The sequence below is a fragment of the Perca fluviatilis genome, chromosome 2 (genome assembly GCF_010015445.1).
Source record: "Perca fluviatilis chromosome 2, GENO_Pfluv_1.0, whole genome shotgun sequence".
NCBI classification, from domain to species: Eukaryota; Metazoa; Chordata; class Actinopteri; order Perciformes; family Percidae; genus Perca; species Perca fluviatilis.
In genome coordinates, this window is record NC_053113.1 from 1,501,731 (window position 1) to 1,524,986 (window position 23,256).

General features: G+C 42.7%; 1 protein-coding gene across 1 annotated transcript in view; it reads right to left on the minus strand.

The window, feature by feature from the left end:
- Positions 1-516: 516 nt before the first annotated feature.
- Positions 517-23,256, minus strand: part of LOC120544624 (NLR family CARD domain-containing protein 3-like) — an 83,749-nt gene continuing 61,009 nt past the window's right edge. The window contains exons 2-12 of the mRNA XM_039778521.1: positions 13,203-13,383; positions 12,019-12,124; positions 11,692-11,799; positions 11,146-11,253; positions 10,638-10,736; positions 10,307-10,385; positions 8,829-9,054; positions 5,023-6,852; positions 4,208-4,301; positions 3,222-3,268; positions 517-2,223 (exon numbers count right to left, since the gene is read on the minus strand). Coding sequence (XP_039634455.1) covers positions 1,691-2,223; positions 3,222-3,268; positions 4,208-4,301; positions 5,023-6,852; positions 8,829-9,054; positions 10,307-10,385; positions 10,638-10,736; positions 11,146-11,253; positions 11,692-11,799; positions 12,019-12,107 — 3,213 coding nt within the window. The 5' untranslated portion in view covers positions 12,108-12,124; positions 13,203-13,383 and the 3' untranslated portion in view covers positions 517-1,690. The remainder of the gene's footprint in view (positions 2,224-3,221; positions 3,269-4,207; positions 4,302-5,022; positions 6,853-8,828; positions 9,055-10,306; positions 10,386-10,637; positions 10,737-11,145; positions 11,254-11,691; positions 11,800-12,018; positions 12,125-13,202; positions 13,384-23,256) is intronic.

Below are 23,256 nucleotides of genomic sequence, written 5' to 3' on the forward strand. Positions count from 1 at the left end.
CCTTTACACTGAAAGGTTGTTTCTGCCTCAAAAATACTGGATTTCAATTCTGTCAGATTATAGCCCCAAGAACTTAACCAGTTTAAATACAGTCTTTAAGAAGCAATACATCCATCAAATGCACGTTTCCACTTGCCAAAAAGTGATCATAGCTCCTAGCTGTTTCTGCCTCTAAATGACTTCATGTAACGAATGAGGTGAATATCTGACAGATTATTGCCCACCCAGAACTTTCTACCAGTTGAAATATAGTTTTAAAGAGCCAATGAATCCAGTACCATGCAGTTTTCTAGGTAAATTGTGGACATACATTTGAACACGCTCCCACGGACGGAGATCACTTTTTGGCAGCTCGTTTGTTGATTCAACTTTGACCCGTGAGACTCTCCGCCGGTTTGAGGGGCACATTCAAGAAATATCAGCTGCTTCTATTCTTGTTACCAAATATGGAGGAAGAACTCTGATGTGTTACTGAAGTAAAAGGAACAATACTACAGTGTAGAAATAATCTGTTACAAGGTTTAAATGTATTTTTATTAAAAAGATGAGAACGAGCAAACAAGACACATGTTGATGTATTACTCATTACAATAATCTGCCTCAGGTTGAGACCAAATCAAACTGGAATAAAAAGTGACAAAACTAAAATATTAAACAGAAATACAAACATAAAGGCAGCGCTATCTTACATTCATTTCAACTCAGCTAAACATGAAAACAGTTTAAGAGCTTTCTTGTTTTCAACAAGTTGGAGAGTTTTTGCTCATTCTTCCAGATTTCTTCCATACTAGATTTTATTAAAAGCACTTAGAAACATTAGACTACATGATTGTTTATAGAAACATTTTCTTTCCAAATTTTAAATAAATTACAATATGATTCAAATGATAAAGGACATAATAGTAACCTACAGTATAACAGTTGATTATTTTTTAGATGTTATGTTTTTAGTCCAACCGTTCAAATGTTGATAATACCCCTTTTCCACCAACAAGAACCAGGTGCTGGTTCAGAGCTAGTGCCGGTTCAGAATTGGTTCGACTGCCGAGCCTCCAAAGAACCGGTTTGCTTTTCCACAGGCTAAAGAGCCGGCACAGACCCAGGTCTCACATCACTGTATATGTCTCCTCTTTCCCAGCAACGTTAGCAGGGCAGCGCCAAACACAAACACACCATCAACAATGGCGGACATTGCTTTGCTATTGATGTTCATGGCTTTGCGGACCTACATCGGCATCCAAACTCAGCGGATCCAACGTGTTCGCGCGGCTCGCCTTTATAGTGCAAGAAAGCAGCTTTTTTTCCTCCTCTGACCACTGCTGTTTTTGTTTAATCGCGTCCATCGTGTCTTGTTGGTCACGGTAACCCCTCCCCCAGCCGCTGACGTAAGCGGTTCTTACTTCTGGCCAAGCAATGATTTGGTGCTACTTAAGAACCACTTTTACTGGTTCGGAGCTGGTGCTTTGGTGGTCGAAAAACAAAGAACCGATTTGAAACTAGGCTCTGGCTCCGAACCAGCACCAGCTCTGTCTTGGTGGAAAAGGGGTACCAGAGATGAAATCAGATGAATGTTTTTGTGTTTGAGTCTCAGATCTGCTTCACAGTGCAGAGTGTGTGTGATGGTGAACAGACTGAACTTTGATTTCAGCAGCTGATCTTCAGTCAGTGTTTCTGTCCACAGGAGAGACTCTCAGTCCTGCAGAGGACACAGAGACACTGAGGAACCACACGAGAGCCAAAACCCAGGATAAACAGGTTGAGTGAATGTGGTGTTGAAGGTGTGGAGGTGGATCAGTGAGTCAGAGGAGACTGTGTAGAAGGACAAAGTGCCAGCAGGAACGTCCACATACACTCCTACTCTGTTAGAGACAGTGGTGGAAATGCGTGTTTTTCTATTATTGTGTCTGACAGAGTAACGACCATCATCAGAGCAGAACAGTCTCCAGGACTGATCATTACATCCAAATTTACAGTCATCACTGTTTCCTTTACTGCTGATTCCTCTGTAACTCACTGCTATAGAAAGCTTTCCTCTCCTCTCGACCTCCCAGTAACAGCGACCATTCAGATAATTTCTACACAGCAGCTGAAAACAGTAGTCAAATCTGTCTGGATGATCAGGATATGACTGATTCTCCTTCACATTTGTCACCTTCCTGTTGTTGTCAGACAGTTTGAGCTCTCTGTGTACTGTGTTTGTGTCCAGTTCCAGTTCACAGACATCTGATGGAGAGAACAAGACACAATACAGCTGCAGGTTATCATCTGATGATTTATTAACAACTTTACTGAAAATAACTGAAAGAAAATCCTTCAAACGTCCATTTCTATTCAGCTGTGAGTGATGTTTAACAATCCAGTTCTAACAACATGAACAGTTAGTGAACATGAGAGTCAACATGTCAACAATGTTCAGCTTCTTGTCCTCGTGTTGACCCGATGATGACAGCTGATGATCCAAATCTAGAAACATGAACTGAGTAAAGTCTCACTAATAAAACTGTCACATCTTATTCTACTGCAGCACAAAGCAGCTCTGAACCATCTGCTTTCTAAAACTGCTATTATCTGATGTTCACTTTATAGAAATACCAGTTTATGTATGAAAAATGAATATTTATGGTATGTTTGTGTATGTGTCGTATATCTGATACCAGGTCTCCCATCAGGGAGGAACTGGAAGATAAATCAACCTAAACTCACTTTATGCACCTTTTAAACATCTTTATGACATTAATTATGCTGTGTTGTGTTTTTGAACTGTGAGTTTTTTCAACGCTTATTTATTAAAAACATCCAGAGAAGAAAACTGAAGGCTACTAGAACACAACAACTTATGTGTGAATGATAAATGAAGAAACAAAGTTAACTTTCACTTGGCTCGACTGTTGATTAATGTATTTATTTATTTATTAGTTCTGTTGGATCAATGTATTCAGGCAGTGATGTTTCCTGTTTCCTGTACAGGACTCTCACACCGCCTCAAACCACACTGACAAGTCTGATCTGCCAGTGTGAGTTAAGTAGTTCCATAATGGAAGCACCGTGCTATTGTTTCTTGATTATTTCTTTATAGTTGCTTTTGTCTATTGCTAAGCACTCTTCAGTAAAACATTGAAATAATAAGTAACCTCATCTTATATTAAACTTCAAGCGCAAGGAAGGAGTTAAACATGCAGTTAAACTAGAGTTCTCTTAGAGCAAACTTAAAACATACTCACACTTCCTCACACCAGGTCTCAGATTCTGTGGTCCACCAGGTTCCACCCTGCAAGAAGAAAAAAAAGACACAATCAACTTCATACTCCAGGGCTGTGGATAATTGCAAAATTGAATAGTCAGGGTTGACCCTGTACATCTGGGGGCCCTTTGTTGTATTTCCGTTCAAATCCGAGGCCATTTAGTGAAGGTGCAGCAGGGGGTTTCGCTCTGTAGGTCACCGTTGTTGCCAGTTTTAGATCAAGCAAACATCATGATCCTTGCTTGTCGCTATATCAGCACCACCGAACATTTCATTACCAACATTCATATGGTTGCCACGTCAGTCAGAATCAAGTAATGTTAGATAGGTCAAGGTCCGGGTTAACAGTCGGACCAAAGTTTGAGGGCCCCCTAGTGGCCGCAGGACCCTAAGCAGCCACTTCGTTCGAGTATAGGGAGGGCGGGCTCAGATCATAGTGTGAAATACAATTTTCAATTAGACGGAGTGCGACTACGTCAACTCTACAGCTCTCACTACAGCTTTTTCAAGTCATAGTCAGGGCAATGCTTAATTGCATAAGTGGTTACACTTACTCTGAGACAAGCACAACAGCATTCTCTATGCCCTGGTCACAGACTGACCGGCTGAAGGTTGTTTGGGAGTGAATATAAGATAAATACTGTATGTTTGGCTTATTTTTCCAAATTCAATTAATTATTTTGTTAGAGAGAAAGTAAGCTACCAAAAAAGGTACAGTTTGGGTACTAGTACCGAATATCAGTTACCTATCTCGGTACAAAAGTTGAGTAGGGAAAGCAAGTTCTTAATTTGAATGTATGTTGTTTAAAGTGATAAGTTGTATGCTTAAAGTGATAGCTGATTAAATCTTATTTTGTGAATGTTAATTGAATCATTCGAGACATCTGACCTTCAATAAAATTCAGATATACCTTTACTTAGTTCCTCCATTACTTAGTCCCTTAGTACCTGTCTGTCCATAAATACCTGAGAGTGTCCAGTCTCCAGTTTGGATCCTTAACTCCATCTGACAGCAGCTTCACTCCTGCATCTCCTGGATTATTGTAGCTCAGGTCCAGCTCTCTCAGACGGGAGGGGTTGGAGCTCAGAGCTGAGGCCAGAGAAGTACAGCCTTCTTCTGAGATCAGACAGCCTGAGAGACTACACAGACACACACACATGCACGCGCAAGTGCGCACACACACAAACACACTCACACACACACACACACACACATACACACACACACACACACACACACATAAACACACACATATGCAAGCACGCGCACACACACACACACACACACACACACAAACACACACACGTCATGTTAAACATTCACATTTGTCCACTGTTGTCCCCAACTAAGGATTAAAGAAAAAAGTGCTTGTGGTGTCCTTCAAACCACCGGTGCTCAAGGAAGGGAATTAAGTTCATGGTAAGGCGGAAGAGCTATGACCAAAAAAGTCATAAAAAACGTATATCCAGGCACTCTAGGTTGATTACAAAAAATACAAGAACTGTTGTTTGAAATAGTTACTTAGGTCCTCATTGAACACCAACCTGAGAGTTTCCAGTCTGCAGTGTGGACTCTTCAGTCCAGGAGACACCAGCTCCACTCCTGAATCCTGCAGGTCGTTGTTACTCAGGTCCAGCTCTCTCAAACTAGAGGACTGGGAGCTGAGAACTGAGGACAGAGCTTCACAGCATCTCTGAAAGGTTACAAGCACTTAACCTGAAAAGGAGTCAGCAATAGATACAAAAAAAAATTACACAATGTTTTTTCTCTGAATAAAAACTTAATTTAATCTGGATAGTTATGTGCACATACCGAGCTTTGTTGGAGGCTTTGACCACTGGCAGCAGCCTCAGAAGAGCCTCCTCTGAAGCAGAGTATTTCTTCAGGTCAAACATGTCCAGATCTTTTTCTGATGACAGTAAGATGAAGACCAGAGCTGACCACTGAGCAGGAGACAGTTCATCTGTGGAGAGACTTCCTGAACTCAGGGCCTGTTGGATCTCCTCCACTAGAGAACCATCATTCAGTTCATTCAGACAGTGGAACAGATTGATGCTTCTCTCTGCAGACAGATCCTCACTGATCTTTGTCTTGATGTACTCAACTGTTTTCTGATTGGTCTGGGAGCTACTTCCTGTCTGTGTCATCAGACCTCGTAGTAAAGTCTGATTGGTCTCTAGTGAAAGACCCAAGAGGAAGCGGAGGAACAAGTCCAGGTGTCCATTTGGACTCTGTAAGGCCTTGTCCACAGCACTGTGATAGAACTGTGCAGATCTATCTTCTCTGGTTTCAGTCTTCTGGGATATTGATTCTTCTTCTGCCAGCAGGTTGACTCCAGAGTTGATGAATGTCAGATGGACATGAAGAGCAGCCAGGAACTCCTGAACACTCAGATGGATGAAACAGAATACCTTGTCCTGGTACAGTCCACTCTCCTCTTTAAAGATCTGTGTGAACACTCCCGAGTACACTGAGGCTGATCTTATATCGATTCCACACTCTGTCAGGTCTGATTCATAGAAGATCAGGTTGCCTTTCTGCAGCTGCTCAAAAGCCAGTTTTCCCAGAGACTCAATCGTCTTCATGGTCTCTGGACTCCAGTGTTGATCTATCTCAGATTTTCCATGATATTTGATGTTCTTCAGTTTGGACTGAACCACCAGGAAGTGGATGTACATCTCAGTGAGGGTCTTGGGCAGCTCTCCTCCCCCTCTGGTCTTCAACACCTTCTCCAGAACTGTAGCAGTGATCCAGCAGAAGACTGGGATGTGACACATAATGTGAAGACTTCGTGATGCCCTAATGTAGGAGTAGATTTTGCTGGCCTGCTCTTCATCTCTGAATCTCTTACTGAAGTACTCCTCCTTCTGTAGGTCAGTGAATCCTCTGATCTCTGTCACCATGTCAACACACTCAGGAGGGATCTGATTGGCTGCTGCAGGTCGTGTGGTTATCCAGACGCGAGCAGAGGGAAGCAGTTTCCCCCTGATGAGGTTTGTCAGCAGCACACCCACTGAGGTGGACTCTGTAACATCAGTCAGGATCTCAGTGTTGTGGAAGTCCAGAGGAAGTCGACACTCATCCAGACCGTCAAAGATGAACACAACCGGAACACTTTCAAAGCTGCAGATCCCTGCTTCTTCGGTTTCACTGAAGAAGTGATCAACAAGTTCCACCAAGCTGTACATTTTCTCTTTCAGCACATTCAGCTCTCTGAAAGTGAATGGAAATATGAACTGGATGTACTGGTTGGCTTTGCCTGCAGCCCAGTCCAGAGTGAACTTCTGTGTTAAGACTGTTTTCCCGATGCCAGCCACTCCCTTTGTCATCACGGTTCTGATTGGTTCATCTCTTCCAGGTGGAGTTTTAAAGATGTCTTCACATCTGATTATTGTTTCTGGTCTGTCTGGTTTCCTAGATGCTATTTCAATCTGTCTGACCTCATGTTCTTCATTGACCTTTAAAGTACCTCCATCAGTGAGGTAGATCTCTGTGAACATCTTATTCAGAACAGTTGGGTTTCCTGCTTTAGCAATCCCCTCAAACACACACTGGAACTTCTTCTCCAGGTTGGACTTGAATTTAGGGCGGCACACTGCAACACGAGTTCCTGAATAAACAAACAACAAATTACATCAGAGAATCGAAACATTTAAGGCTGTATCAGTTTTAAGATGAACAATCTTGCAGATCACACACACACACACACACACACACACACACAATTTTTAGAACACCCCAATTGTTTTATTCTTATTGAAATTTTAGCAGTTCAAGTCCAATGAATAGCTTGAAATGGTACAAAGGTAAGTGGTGAACTGCCTTGGGTTAAAAAAAAGTAAGGTTATCCAAAACTAAAAAATAATGTACATTTCAGTATTTTACAAAAAGGCCTTTTTCACTGAACAAGAAATGGGTTAACAATGTAAAGTTGTTCCGCAGCACTGGAGGTTGATCAAGCTTTGAAAGTTTGTGCTAAAAATTCCCACAGATGTTCCAACTTGTCTGGATTACTTACAACCCCCTCTGTTTGTATAAAAGTATTGTTGGAACACACTGTGGTAACATACCCTCGTGAGCATTATTTGAACAGTATTGTACTGCAGAAAGTAGTGTGTTGCTATTAAAATGGCGGGAAAAAGGCAATTAACAATGGAAGAGAGACAGACCATCATAACTCTTAAAAATGTTGGTCTTTCCTACAGAGAAATTGCGAAGAAAGTCAAGATGTCGGTGAGTACAGTATTCTTCACCATCAAAAGGCACTTAGAAACTGGGGGAAACTCTGACAGGAAGAGGTCTGGCAGACCCAAAGCCACAACAGAATCAGAAGACAAGTTTCTGAGAGTCAACAGTTGCATGATAGGCGGCTCACAGGACAACAGCTTCAAGCACAGCTTAACAGTGGTTGTAATAAGCAAGTCTCAGTTTCAACTGTAAAGAGAAGACTTCGAGCTGCAGGTTTGATAGGTCGAGTTGCAGCAAGAAAGTCATTGCTAAGACGTCAGAATAGGAAAAAGGGGCTTGCCTGGGCCAAGAAACACTGCCAATGGACTACTGAAGACTGGAAGAAGGTGCTATGGACTGATGAATCAAAATTTGAACTCTTCGGTTCATCACGCAGGATTTATGTACCCCGTCAAGTAGGTGAAAGGATGGTTCCTCAGTGTGTGACATCAACTGTCAAACATGGAGGAGGAAGCGTGATGGTCTGGGGCTGTTTTGCTGGATCCAGGGTCGGTGATTTGTACAGAGGGAAAGGCACCCTGAACCAAAACGGCTACCACAGCATTTTGCAGCCCCATGCAGTACCCTCTGGTATGCGCCTAGTTGGTCAGGGGTTCATCCTACAGCAAGATAATGACCTCAAACATAAGTCCAAGCTATGCCAGAACTACCTTAGCAAAAAAGAACAAGATGGTAAGCTTAAAAACATGGAGTGGCCAGCACAGTCACCAGACTTAAACCCCATTGAGCTGGTTTGGGATGAACTGGACAGAAAAGTGAAAGCAAAGCAACCTAAAAGTGCCACACATTTATGGGAACTTCTGCAACAGAGTTGGGAAGAACTTTCTGAAGAATATTTGATTTCCATTGTAGAAAAAAAGCCACGAGTGTGTTCAGCTGTTATATCTGCCAAAGGGGCCTACTTCGATGAGTCAAAACTTTAGAATACATTTTGGTTTATAAATTGATTCCATGATATCTTTTTCAACTTAAATTGTTCATTTGTTCTATTATTTCATTTCAGAGTACAATAAGACATTGAACTGCATGAATTTCAATAAAAACCTGGAAAAATTGGGGGTGTTCTAAAACTTTTGACCGGTACAGCACAGGCCAAAAGTTTGGACACACCTTCTCATTCAATGCGTTTCCTTTTTATTTTCATCACTATTTACATTGTAGATTCTCACTGAAGGCATCAAAACTATGAATGAACACATATGGAATTATGTACTTAACAAAACTTAAACTTTTGGCCTGTACTGTGTGTATGTATGCATGCATGTATATATATATATAGTTGCTCCCATTTTAAGTTAATTTCCTCTTTCCATCATGTTAAATCTTCAATCGTCTCACTGTTCTGCAGACGGTCAGCCAGCTCCTCCTGCTCCATTCTCCTCAGGAAGTGCAGTGTGATCTTCAGAAATGCATCTCTGCTGCTCCTACTCTCCTCATCCTCACCGTCCAACACATCCTCAGCCTTATTCTGACTCTCTAAGAATTCTGGGTAATCTGGATTCAGAACCTTCTGGATCTTCTTCAGTTCGTTCTTCACAAAGGTGACGATGTTCTCCTCCAGCAGCTGAAACAGAACGATAAACTGAACATTTAATGTAAAGAACTAGTGGTTTGACGTGACACTCAGGTCACAAGACGAGACACAAGATTGGGTTCACGAGAACGAGAAAATATTTAAACACTATTTTGAAGAAAACCTAAATTATGTAATATGACTTTTATTCAATTGAAAGTCACAAAATGAAAAATGAGCACCATGAAATGTTTTGCCACAAACTTAAATGGCTTCTCTCCTCTATAACTTACGTCTTCAGACCTAATAATTCAATTTGATTCATAGTATCAAATCATAACAAAAGTTATCTCAAGACACTTTACAGATAGAAGACCCAACAATTACAATAATTCCCCAAAGAGCAAGCATGTAGTGTAACAGTGGTGATGAAAATCACCACAGACCCAGTCTCTTGGTAGGCGGTGTCTGACGGTGACTGTGGCAATTATAGTAACAATAAAGATAATGGAACTATGACTAGAAATAGTAGTTGTAGTAGCTGCATGGCATAGCAGAACATAGCAGGGTGTAGCATAGCACTGCAAAAATAACTGTGGCGTCTCTCTCAAACTACCAAACCCGTGCCTAAAACCTATTAATCAAAAATGACTCATTTCTTACAATGCACTATAACTTACTCTTGTATTTGTATCTTTTTTAGCCTTTTTTCATGGCCGTTTTTAATTGCTCTTTAATATTTTATGTAAAGCACTTTAAATTGACTTGTTGCTGAAAATTACTATAGAGATAAAGTTGCCTTGCCTGTACAACCTCAGCCTGTCAGTCTGTCACAAGGGCATATGAAGGCTTTAGTATTGTGCCTGTCAGTCACCAACTTCCACCTGTCTCAGAAGTTAAACATTAACTGCATGGCGATCTCACTATTATATTATATTGCAGCAAACGCTGTCTGCATGAAGTTTTGAAACTGTAACCACACTTGTGTCCCCTTTACCAGCATTGCCGTGTCTCACTGTGACTTTAACAAACTGGCAACGATTGAGTTAAAGTGAATTGGTCCTCGGTAGTACTATCGCAATTCTGCTTGTGTACTGATATCACAAAGAACTTTTAACCTCAACTAGAAATATGGTAACGTTTTAATCTTGTGCACACCTCTATAAAGAACACAACATATGATTCATCAGGCTGAAGGTATGCTGGTCTGAACAGAGCAGCATGGAGACTGTTGGGATCTGAATGGTAGGTTAGCATTTAATCTGTGGTTAATAGTGAAACCTGTGTTTGTACATGTACACACCATAAATATGGAGTCCTGGTCTGTTTGATGCAGCTGGGCAGACTGACCATCGAGGCCCTCTGAGCTCTCCCGTTGAACTCTGGAGAAAACATCAAGTTTACTGACATTCAATTACTCAAATCTGAACACAGTTTACAAAAGGTGTTCTGATATGGTATCAGCTATGTATTCAATCAGAATGTCATCAACTGCTCATCTATCAGATTTTACTGGATGTTCTGGTCCTGGTATCACTATGCAGCAGATCAAAACCACATTTTGTGGCATTGTCCACCTTGAATATGAAGCTCTGAAAGTTAGATAATAACAAAGTTCACTTTTAAATTATTACCTTCCAACAGCAGCTTGTTCATCTTTAAAGGAAATAAGATGATCCATAGACCTCTTCATGGACACACAGCTGGGTTCAAGTTCAGGTCTCTGCTGCAGACTAATATGAACGAACAAACTGTGAAAAGCAGTTTAAGGTGAAAGAAGAATTTTAACCACTCAACGCTAACTTTTTAAAGTAGTTTTAAACTGCCTATATTTGGAGAAATTTATTTCTTATGTAACTATACCACACATTTTCATAATGAAACAATGAGATAATGGCTTTCAATATAATTGTCCATCCCTCTCTACTAAAGGCTATTAAAATTACTTCCAAATAGGTTCTGCTCTAGTTTATTGGCATTTCTTTAAACCAATCACAATCGTCTTGTGTAGCGCTAATCTGTCTGGTGGTTATGGTCCTGGTATCACCGGGCATCAGATTAAAATCACATTATGTGGCATTGCCAAACCTTGACCATGAACCTCTGAGAGAGTCTGATAATAACAAAGTTTTAAGTTCTTACCTTTCATCAAGAACTTGTCCATCTTTAAACTGAATAGGAGGACGCATAGACCGGTCACTCTTCATGGACACACAGCTGGGTTCAGGTCCAGGTTTCTGTTGCTGCATCCTGATACAAACAAAGACAGTGGATCATTAACTGTTTACCAAAATGTAATCTGATGAAAGATGCTGTCTAGTAGTTGGCTCTTTGTTGACTATTAAAGTAAGAAGTTAATTGTATTTATTTATTTATTTATTTATTTATACAGTAGGTGTACACTGTGATGCTACTGCTGACACATTATATCGTAGAGTCCTACAACAGACTAGGAAGCTCTGGACCAAATCTGGATTCTTCTTCTCAGGAGAGGCAGATAAGTTCATTTTCAAATTCTTACCTTCCATCAGCAGCTTTTCCATTACTAACCTCATTTAAACGACCCATACACCGGTCACTCTTCATGGAAACACAGCTGGGCATCAGATTAAATCACATTTTGTGGCATTGCCGAACCTACACCATGAAGCTCTGAGAGACTCAGAAAATAAAGTTTTAAATTCTTACCTTTCATCAACAGCTTGTCCATCTTTAAACTGAATAGGAGGACGCATAGACCGGTCACTCTTCATGGACACACAGCTGGGTTCAGGTCCTGGTTTCTGCTGCTGCATCCTGATTCAAACAAAGACAGTGGATCAGTAACTGTTCACCAAAATGTAATCTGATGAAAGATGCTGTCTCATCTCAGTTGATAATCAGTCATTGGCTCTTTGTTGAGTATTAAAGTAAGAAGTTATTATTATTAACCACTTATTCAGTGTCATGAATCATGATGGTGGAGTGATGTGAGTGCTGAGCTCTAACATGGAGAAGAGTCCATCATCATCTCACCTCTGAGCTTTGGTCTGGCTGTCATGGTCCCCACACAGAGTGGTTTTAGAGGGAGGGGCTCCCTCCTCTCTGTCCTCACCCTGACTCATAGCAGAGTCCTCACCTGCTGGGAGACATGACCTCTGTCACTATAACAAGCTTTTCATCACAGGACACATTAGTCTCTCATTCCTCTCCAACATGTCACAGATACTGTAGAAAACAGAGAATCAGCTGCTCTTTCCTTCAGGCACACACAAACCAAGTCTGTCTCAGTAGTTGGAAGATGGCTGTGTTTTAGTTACATTAAATGTATCACCATGCTGTCTGACCAGTTCTTACACTCCTTGCATTTTTCACTGATGACAGACGCACCCTCTCTTACACACACAAACACATCAACATGCCCTTCCTGACACTCACATAGTCTTTGACTGCACAGATCTGATGTTAGCTCAACTTATCTCAACTCCACACCAACCTAGGCGCTGCATTATCAAGGTTATACCTTATGTCTGCAACGTATGCTTAAGTTTAAAAGAATCTCAACTCTTATGGCTTCCCTCGCCATCTTCAACTCTTGTGTGGTTTAGCCACCCACATAGTTACATCAACATCTTCCTCATTCTCACTCTCACCACTGCATACACACACACACACACACACACACACACACACACACACACACACACACACACACACACACACACACACACACACACACACACACACACACACACACACACACACACTACTTTAAGTACATTTAGCTTACTAACAAAGTAATTTGACAGAGTGTATTGATAATTTTACTGCAGTACATAATGATCTTACGGTAATTCTGTAATGCAGTAAAAGTACAAACAACTCACTGTCAAAGTACAACTGGTTTTTGGATCAAATGTACCACGGCCAAGTTGATCAAAGCTGTCCGACCAGTTTTGACTCTCCCTGTTTTTCACTGATGTGAACTCAGATAACATTCTGCTGTTGTTTAGACCTGAGAACTACCAACAGTAATACATGCTAATCATTCTCAAACCTCTCTCCTTTAACTCAGATGGACACTCATTAGAATCATAGTCCATCTATAAAAATCTGAAGAACAACCCAGAAAGAAACATTTCTTCTGTCCTGTCAAACAGATTGAATCAAAGTGATTCTGTTCATCAACCATTTCCAGATTCCTCTGGTCAGATTCTCACCTGCTGAAGTCTCTTCAGGTCACTTTCCAGACACTTTCCTCCTTCATGTGTCGAGGAAACACTGGGAGAGAAGAAGCTGCTCATTGGCCCTCGTCAGTCCTGGTGTCCATGTGCATTTGATCTGAAGACGCCGTCACAGTTCATAACTTCAGAGTCAGAGAGACGTCAGAACCAGTCCAACCTGTCCACACACCCAGTCAGTGTCAGAGAAGTCCCCCATCAGATGATGGACTTCTACTATCTGTCCACTAGATGGAGCTAACTGACCATCTAATGAGATAAAGATCAGCAACTGGTACAGCAGCAGCTATCTCTCCAAGTGGCCTCCGTGTCACATATTACTTTGATACTTTAAGTACATTTACCTGTTAATATTTACTACCTTAATACTTTTTTTACACAGCTTGTTTTTGTCCAACATTTACCTTTACATGTACCGCTCCCTCACTCTTGGGTCAGAAGAAAACCTCCAAATTAAAACAATAAAAGCATCTTTCTCCTGACTGCAGCTCGCAAATCAACACAGCAAAAGCAACAACGTTAAAAATACATTTAAATATCTACTCACATTTGTTGACAGGTCTCTAGAGCACAGGCGGAGTCCGACCTGTGTGACCTCATGTTGCAGTGGATTGTGGGATACGCTTCATGCTGGAAGCTGCACTTTATATTCTAGCAGGAAGGAAATAAAAGGGGGGGGGTGTGGGATTGCCCCCTTTCTGGTCTACATGTCCCTGCCTCTGCGGAATTATTTTTATGTCCGGTGGGGACAACATGTACCACCCCCCCCAAAGTGATTAATGATGCTTCACCAATAGACCTTATATTATCAGTGTTGGGAAGGATACTTTCAAAACGTATTTCGTTACAGAATACAGAATACATGCCCACAAATGTAATTTGTAACGTATTCCGTTACGTTACTCAATCTGAGTAACGTATTCTGAATACTTGGATTTCAGGATTACTTCCACATTGAATTGCGTTTTATAAGTGTAGGAATGCAGCTATCACATCCAGCTTACTAAACAGGCCTATAATGGGGTGTTCTTTTTATTCCAACTAGCTGAATGTGTACCTGAACAAGCAGATAGATTATTGTATTGGTAGTCCCGAACTGCATACTACAAAAATCTAACCGCAGTCTTGCTACCACGAGCTAATTTTAGCTAACGTTAGCTAGCATGTCAAACGGGGCTAGTCAGTCTTTAAACGGCTCTGGAGCTAGTAAATCAGCACATAGGAGAATGTAAAGTCGCACGTCAATGTTAAAATAGCAAGGTGACCAGTAAAACTACAGCAGACGACTACCCTTGGCTAATTAAAAAAATAGCTTACTTTAAGATGCTTCTTCAGCTTGGAGGTGGAGTAATTTGGCCAAATTACTAACACAGAACGTTTAGGGAACGTTAGTGTTTGGTTCTCTAAAGGTTAGTTCGAACCAAACCAAAAACTAACGTTTAGGGAACGTTCCCTCATAGTTATAACGTTCCCTAAACGTTAGGGGAACCAACCAACGGGAACGTTCTCCTGTGGTTGCACTGTTACCTCCACACAACGTTCCCGTTTGGTTGTTTTTGGTTGTTCTGAGTGCGTTTTGAAATGTTTATTTTTACCAGCTCCATTTAAGTTTTTGAAGTAGCCTAGCAGTCACTTGATTTAGATTCACGCAAAAATTATTGGTCTTATAAAATCGAAGTAAGATAAACAACATAGCAAGAGAATAAAAGTATTTTAGGCTGATAACAATTTTGTTAAAAACAATACTTTTGTGCTTGATTTCGTTTTTTTACCTGTATTAGGTGAAAATACTTAAAACATCTATCAATCTTATCAAAACAGAATCTATCAATAGAACGAATTTCACAACTAAGAAAATTCACTTCTTTCATTTCTAACAAGTGTCTCATTCCAGTGTACAAATCCTAGCGTTACACCCTCACGCCAGTAGGGGAAGACAGTGCCTCTGCTCTCAGGTGACCGATTCAAGTCCTGTCATGACTTCCGTTTACAACACCGGTACACACACACCTGGCTAACAGGACAGACAAAAGATCCGTTCGCTTGGTCCCAAATTCGAACTGAAATACTGCCATTGACTAAAACCTATGCTGACTACTAACACTAGTGATGGGCAAACGAAGCCTTGTGAAGCTTCTGAAGCTTCTTCCTGATTGTATTGCAAAATGATCCGAAGCATCAAAGCATCGAAGACAACACGGTGACATCCGGTGGTCAGCAGAAATGACAGCGGCTATGAACTCGACACAGCCAAACAAAGCTTAGGCTATAATATGAACATAGGAGAGACAGAATGGACACATGCATATGGCATGACATGACTGAACTTGAATTAAATGACATGAACATGACTGAATTAAAAATATAAAGCCTATGTTTGAATATAACATAATATAATAATATAAACTACTAGGATTTGAATGTAAGTATGTTTAATTAGGCTAAATATGGATTCAATATACTGCAGCAACAATGCCACCTTTATACAATTAGTATTACAGGTGTATGTAAGTAGGCTAATTTCCATTAATAGGCTAATCAAATAAATTGCAAGCCACACTCATAAATCCCGCGATGTTCCAGTGAAGTCTAACGGGCCATTGGTAAACGCGTTATCGACATGAATCCAGCAAACCCATCCAGAGTTTCAGTGACGTTCGAAGCTTCGAACGTCATCAGTCGTGCTTATTTCAATTTGATACAAGCTCCAACACACTGTTTCGAACCAGTGTGCTTTGCGGAAGTGATACAAGCTTCGGTGCCTCGGTGTCAAATGTCCCATCACTAACTAACACTTCACCCACGGTGTTATAACGCAAGGTGGGACGAAGATACCAAGAAGAACATTGTCGGCTGTCAACAGTAAAAACTTTCCTCCGCTCAAGACTGCTAGCCCGTATGCTAACGCGGGAAACAAGTTAGCTTTCCACAGCTAGCTAAGCTGCTAGCCCTAGTATGGAGGATACATCAAAGTTGGCCACAGAGACTGAACCTTCCCTCGGTGATGTTTTAACCACCATAAGGAACCTGGACAACAAGGTGAGAGATTTTGGTAAACAACTTAAAGAAAGCTCCGACATGGTTGCCAGCATTATACAGCGTCAGCGAGTCGAGCTGAACTCAGTCGGACTCACTGAATGCACGTCCAAATTGGAGGCTGTAATTCATCATGTGTTCTATTAATACATCCATGGTATTATCTTGGGATACATCTGAGGGATGGATGCTGTAAAGCCCGTTACATGGATTTAACATCATTAGCGTTTCCCAAAACTGCCGGGGCTATCAAGCTAAACAATGGAGTTAGTTAACTAGCTAGGTAGCTAGCTAACGTTGACGTAATATCTTACATGTCCCTGTTGAGGGTAGATGCAACAGAATGGTCGTGAGCAGATGTAGACACTCAGACGGAATCAAAAGTGGTGTCAAAAAGGATGGGATTTTATTATACTTGTCCCAAATTAAGGCCCATAGGCAAAATAATCAATTAACAAAACCAAAAGAAAAAAAAAAAAAAAAAAAAAAGGGAAAAAAATATATACTTCCACAAAAAATAAAATAAATTGACGTGAGAGTCAAAACTTATTAAACAATACAAAGTTACAGCTGTATACAAGTTTGACGTTTTTGCACTAGTCACCAGAGCCTTCACAGACTGACGTCCTTCCTTCTCTAGCTCTCTCGAGCAACTGAAACTGACAGTCTATATAGGCCTGTAGCCATCCCTGGAATTGGAAGATACCAACCCCAAATAAAATACAGGGGTGGCTAAGGCGAACAGACAATAAAAGCTACAATCAGCCAAAATTAACAGATCTAGTAGGCTAGAAATTTACCGAAGATTTGTATCTGACTCACCAAAACATTCCCCTAAGCCACCAAAGACTTTGACAGACCAAATAAATAATTACTCAAAATTACAATCATTTCCTGTTAACCCGGATGTAGTAACGTCATTTAAACTCACCGATCGCGGCAAACTTTCCTTTAACAACAACAGAGCAGACGCCGGTAAGCCACAAAGACTACAAGTTATCCTGTTACCTTTTAAACTAAATAAACAGCAAATGAACAGAATATGATGTATTGATAAATATAGCTATAGCCTAGAAATCACCGCAGTATTAGCTGTAAATATGTGCACAAGAATGCTACGGGATTACTGTATGGAATCAAATGAATGTGGTTTAACAGATAATTTGAAACGGAACATATAATACGTAACAGAGTATATTGACATGCTAACAAAACATACACAGGCAACATTTAAACTCAGTCTTTGTGAGCTAAACTAGGTAGCGCTGCCCCTACCGCGTGGCGCGCTACTATCGCGCCACCACAGTCCCTAAGAGCCGATGTGGGTTTAGGTTTAAACACTTATCTTACGATACATCCGAGGCTGTATGCTGTAAAGCCTGTAACGTGGATGAGATATAAAGCCATAGATATATGCTCCTGTGCCTGGGGTGAAAGCGGCACCTGCCAGTACCCTTTACACAAATCCAAGGTACTGAGGAACTCAGCCTTCCCCAGACGCTCCACCAGTTCATCCACACGGGGCATGGGATATGGGTCAAAAGCTGAGATGGCATTCAGCTTCGACAAGTCAACACAGAAACGGAGCCCCCCGTCCTTTTCGGCACCAGGACCACGGGACTACACCACTCCCTCGTGATCTCCGATCACCCCCATCCAGCATCGCCAATACCTCCTGCTTCAGCGCGGGATCAGTCGCGCTGGAACCCTGGTGGCGGTCTGCCGGACGGGGCCTGGAGAAGTCAGTTTGATGTCGTGGGTGATGACGTCCGTTCGCCCTGGCCGATCCTGAAATAGGCCCCTTGGAACGATAGTCAACAGGTCCTCCTGCTGTTCAGCAGTCAAGTGGGTGACGGAGGGGTAGGTCGACTCGCCGCCCGCAGTAGGAAAGTACTGCTCCAACGGTTCCTCTTCCTCCTCCACAGTCCGTGCCCACAGCTGATCTTGAATAGAAGATTGTCGATCAATCCATCGCTTTAAGAGGTTCACGTGGTAGATCTGCTTGGAGCGCCGTCTGTCTGGCATCGCGATTTCATAGGTGACCTCGCCGACCCTGCGAAGTACCGTGAAAGGGCCTTGCCACTTCGCCAGCAGACTGCTTTCCGACGATGGCAACAACAGTAGCACCTTCTGTCCGGACACAAAGGAGCGACTGCGTGCTGTCCGGTCATACCATGTCTTCTGCCTCGTCTGAGCCCGGGCCAGGTGTTGGTGGGCCATGGAGCTCAGCTGGTCCAGTTTCTCCCTCATCTTCAGGACATAGCTCGCAATGTTAGTTGGTTGGCGAGGAGCGTCCCCCTCCCAACTCTCCCGGAGGATGTCCAGCGGGCCTCTCACCTCCCGTCCGAACAAGAGTTCGAAGGGAGAGAATCCGGTAGATGCCTGCGGTACTTCTCTGTACGCGAACAACAGGTAAGGAAGCCACTGGTCCCAGTCAGCTCCTGACTCTGACACGAACTTCCGCAGCATCGACTTCAGGGTCTGATTGAATCTCTCAACCATGCCGTCGGTCTGCGGGTGGTACGGTGTGGTTTTAATGCCCCGAATCCCTAACAGGGAGTACACCTGCCTCAATGTCTTACTGGTGAAGTTAGTACCCTGATCGGTTAAGATTTCCTTGGGGACACCCATACGGGAGAAAAGTTGAAGCAAACTATTGGCCACCTGCCTTGCCTTAGTGTTTCTGAGGGGGAATGCCTCTGGGTAACGTGTTGCGTAATCGCAAATCACCAAGATGTAGCGGTAACCTGCCCTACTCCTCTCTAAGGGACCAACTACATCCATGGCAATGCGACTGAAAGGTGTGTCAATAATGGGAAGACTGATGAGGGGAGCTTTTAAGCCTCTCTTGGAGCGAGCAGACAACTGGCACTCTGGACACGACCTACAGTATTCTGCTATGTCATTACTGAAACCTGGCCAATAGAATCTTTGCAGGATTCTCTTCTCTGTCTTTTCCCTGCCCAGATGTCCTGACCATGGAACACTGTGTCCCAAGTGCAACACTTTGGTCCTAAGAGCCTCCGGAACAACCAACTGCTCTGTGTCTGTACTCACTCGATACAGTTTCTCATTATTGACAACAAAACATGTGTCACCTTCCCTCATGGCTTCCCTAGCCTCATCTGGGTTTTTTGCAGACGAAAAGCACGAGCTAAGAGTGGGGTCCGCCCGCTGAAGCATCTGGAAGTCCTCACAAAAGGCTTCAGTACCCTCTAACGGTGGGGAGGACAGACCTTCCTGCATCACTGTACCTGACACTTTCGCTCTGCGCCTCTCTGCCTTGGACTTTCTAGGCTTGCCACCAGGACAACTCTCAAATGGTAACTCTGACCAAACATCAGTGTCTGGTCCATCTCTTGCCTGGGCTCTAGTTGTAACATAAGCATCAACTGTGTCAACACTTTGTAATAGCTCTGTAAGAATTGGTACATCCTGGCCTAGAATCACAGGATACGGGCACTTATCCAAAATCCCCACAGTTAACAAGTACGTCTGGCCATTAATCTCAATGAGAACCTCACCTGTTTGGTGCTCAGACTCATCCCCATGGATGCAGCGGACCCTCACTGTGCCCACAGGCTGGAAATCAGACTTCAAACAGGACTTACGAATAAACGATACACTACTTCCTGTATCAACTAAAGCCTGAACTGTCTTTCCACCTATCTTCACAGGGACTGTTACATCGGAGAAGAAATTACCAGATAAGTGCTTGCTATGGCCAGGTATGTAACATATTCTGGAATCAGACATTCTCTGCACTGTGCAATTGGGCCTAATGTGACCTGGCTGGCCACAACCATGGCATACAAGTACCCTAGGTGCTCTAGCCGGAATGGTGCTAACACCGGGGCTATTGGAGGGTTTAAACACACGACCACTACCACCCGCAAACTTACCCGGAGAATGTCTTGTCTGGCTCCGCTGGGCTGCTTGGTAGGGTCTTCTCCAGTCCTGCTGTTGTGGGCCTCTTCTGGATTGCCTGGCGGGCATAAAGGTCTCCACCAGGTCTGCAGCTTGGCGCGCTGACGAGGCAGGGTGCGGCTCTCTCACCCATACCTGAAGCTCAGGGTGCAGCATGTCCAGGAACTGCTCCAACACGTTTGGTCACACACTTCCTCATTGGTCAGCAACTCTGGAACTAGCCATTTCCCCATCAGGTCCTTCAGCCGGGCTTGAAGTTCTTTGCCCGTCTCACCCGCCAACGGTCTTGGACCGGAACGTTAGCCGGTAAGTCTCGCGCGCTGATGTTGAACTTGTCGAGAACAGCCTGCTTCACTTTCATGTAGTCACGGCTATCTGCCAAACTCATGGCTACATAGGCAGATCTAGCCTTACCCTTTAACAATGGCACCAGGTACAATGCCCAAGTCTCAGGGGGCCACTGACTTGCTGCTGCCAATCTTTCAAAGGTGGTCAAATAGTTCTCAATATCTTCGTCCTCTTCATAGGGGGACATCCTAGGGGGTGTCCACCCTCGTTGAAGCTGTGGTGATGTGGCAAGGCCAAAAGCTGTGGAGTCAAGGGAGCTCTGCATCCTGGGTGCTGTGTGCTGACCTGTCTGTGGCTGAGGAGTTGGCACATCCAGAAATGGCATGTTGTAGAGCTGATCGGAGGCTGCCGAAGGTCGGGCGGGCCGTCCGTCGCCCTGTCCAGCAAGTGTCTGTCCCGTCTCTTGCGTTGTTACCGACTCGTCTCTCACCAGTTGCTGCAGTTGCCTGAACTGGTGCTCCACTCCTCTCCATCTCCTGTCTTGACAAAGCGCCTCTGCCTCCATCTGGTGCTGCTGACGCCCCTGAGACTCCACCATCGCTCTCACCACTTTCTCCAAGCGCTCAGTCCTGTCTTCCCCCTCCGGAGAGGGAGGCCGTGCCGACGCCGTGGATTTGAGCCTGGCTCCCATCGCCAAACCATCGCTAGGGGTTGCCGTACCCGCTCCTTCTTCACTCATCTTAACCCATAGAGTGCTGCTCGGACACTGCTAACCCGGAAACCACTGCCACCAAATGTTGAGGGTAGATGCAACAGAATGGTCGTGAGCAGATGTAGACACTCAGACGGAATCAAAAGTGGTGTCAAAAAGGATGGGATTTTATTATACTTGTCCCAAATTAAGGCCCATAGGCAAAATAATCAATTAACAAAACCAAAATTTAAAAAAAAAGGGAAAAAAATATATACTTCCACAAAAAATAAAATAAATTGACGTGAGAGTCAAAACTTATTAAACAATACAAAGTTACAGCTGTATACAAGTTTGACGTTTTTGCACTAGTCACCAGAGCCTTCACAGACTGACGTCCTTCCTTCTCTAGCTCTCTCGAGCAACTGAAACTGACAGTCTATATAGGCCTGTAGCCATCCCTGGAATTGGAAGATACCAACCCCAAATAAAATACAGGGGTGGCTAAGGCGAACAGACAATAAAAGCTACAATCAGCCAAAATTAACAGATCTAGTAGGCTAGAAATTTACCGAAGATTTGTATCTGACTCACCAAAACATTCCCCTAAGCCACCAAAGACTTTGACAGACCAAATAAATAATTACTCAAAATTACAATCATTTCCTGTTAACCCGGATGTAGTAACGTCATTTAAACTCACCGATCGCGGCAAACTTTCCTTTAACAACAACAGAGCAGACGCCGGTAAGCCACAAAGACTATAAGTTATCCTGTTACCTTTTAAACTAAATAAACAGCAAATGAACAGACGTAAGTGTTGTGTGATTATTATAAATGATGTTTGTGACAAACAATATGGTTTTAAACAGAATATGATGTATTGATAAATATAGCTATAGCCTAGAAATCACCGCAGTATTAGCTGTAAATATGTGCACAAGAATGCTACGGGATTACTGTATGGAATCAAATGAATGTGGTTTAACAGATAATTTGAAACGGAACATATAATACGTAACCGAGCATATTGACATGCTAACAAAACATACACAGGCAACATTTAAACTCAGTCTTTGTGAGCTAAACTAGGTAGCGCATCGCTACCGTGACGGCAGCTATGCGCCCCGTCACAGTCCCTAAGAGCCGATGTGGGTTTAGGTTTAAACACTTATCTTACGATACATCCGAGGCTGTATGCTGTAAAGCCTGTAACGTGGATGAGATATAAAGCCATGGATATATTAACAGAAGCTCTGTTCACAAAACTGCAGGCTAACCTAGCATAACATAATGATTACACCTCCTTGGTTGTCTAAATGCATCCATCGTTTATTTAGATAATCATGGTAAGACCTTAAGTACAGACTACATTATTTGCACTTCATATATTCTTTTTGCAATCAGTACAAATTGTATGGTCTTTTATTTCAGATGAATCCATTCCACAAGCAAGAAAGCATTTCAGGACAGAGCGTAAGTTAACATTTATGCATGCATTTAAGAAACCAGTCATATTTCCTACCATGGAACTACTGAAATTCAACCTGGTGCATATCATTATAATGTATAACAACTAAAACCATTAATTATTCCATAGCTATGAGGACCTCGCATTACGCGCATGGCACAGCGGATGGACACATTTGAGGAAAAGATGGATGAGCTGCTCATGCTCTTAAGAAGCTCCCAGTCACCTCCCTCTGCTCCAGTCGATGGCGTGTTGCTGTCGCCCTGCTCAACAGTCATCGAGCTGCAGGAGTTCAACAGGAGTCTCGGTCAAAAGGAGAGGAGGAACAAAATGGTAATTAAGTGGCCCTAAGATAACACTATATAATTGCATAAATTAAAATATCATTATAACTGAACTGACTTCTCTTACAAAATGAGATTGTACAAGCTCTCCACTTTGTTCTACATGTGTAATTTTTATTTCTATATTTGTTTTACAGCAACTTTTTCTGACAACCTTTCAACCAATGACGTTGTAAAACCGTATAGCCTGCAAGGCAGAAAGACAAAGGCCTTCCAGGACCTGACAATCTGCAGGGTTATAACAGGCAGGTGTTTTTTTATTGTTCACATCAGTAT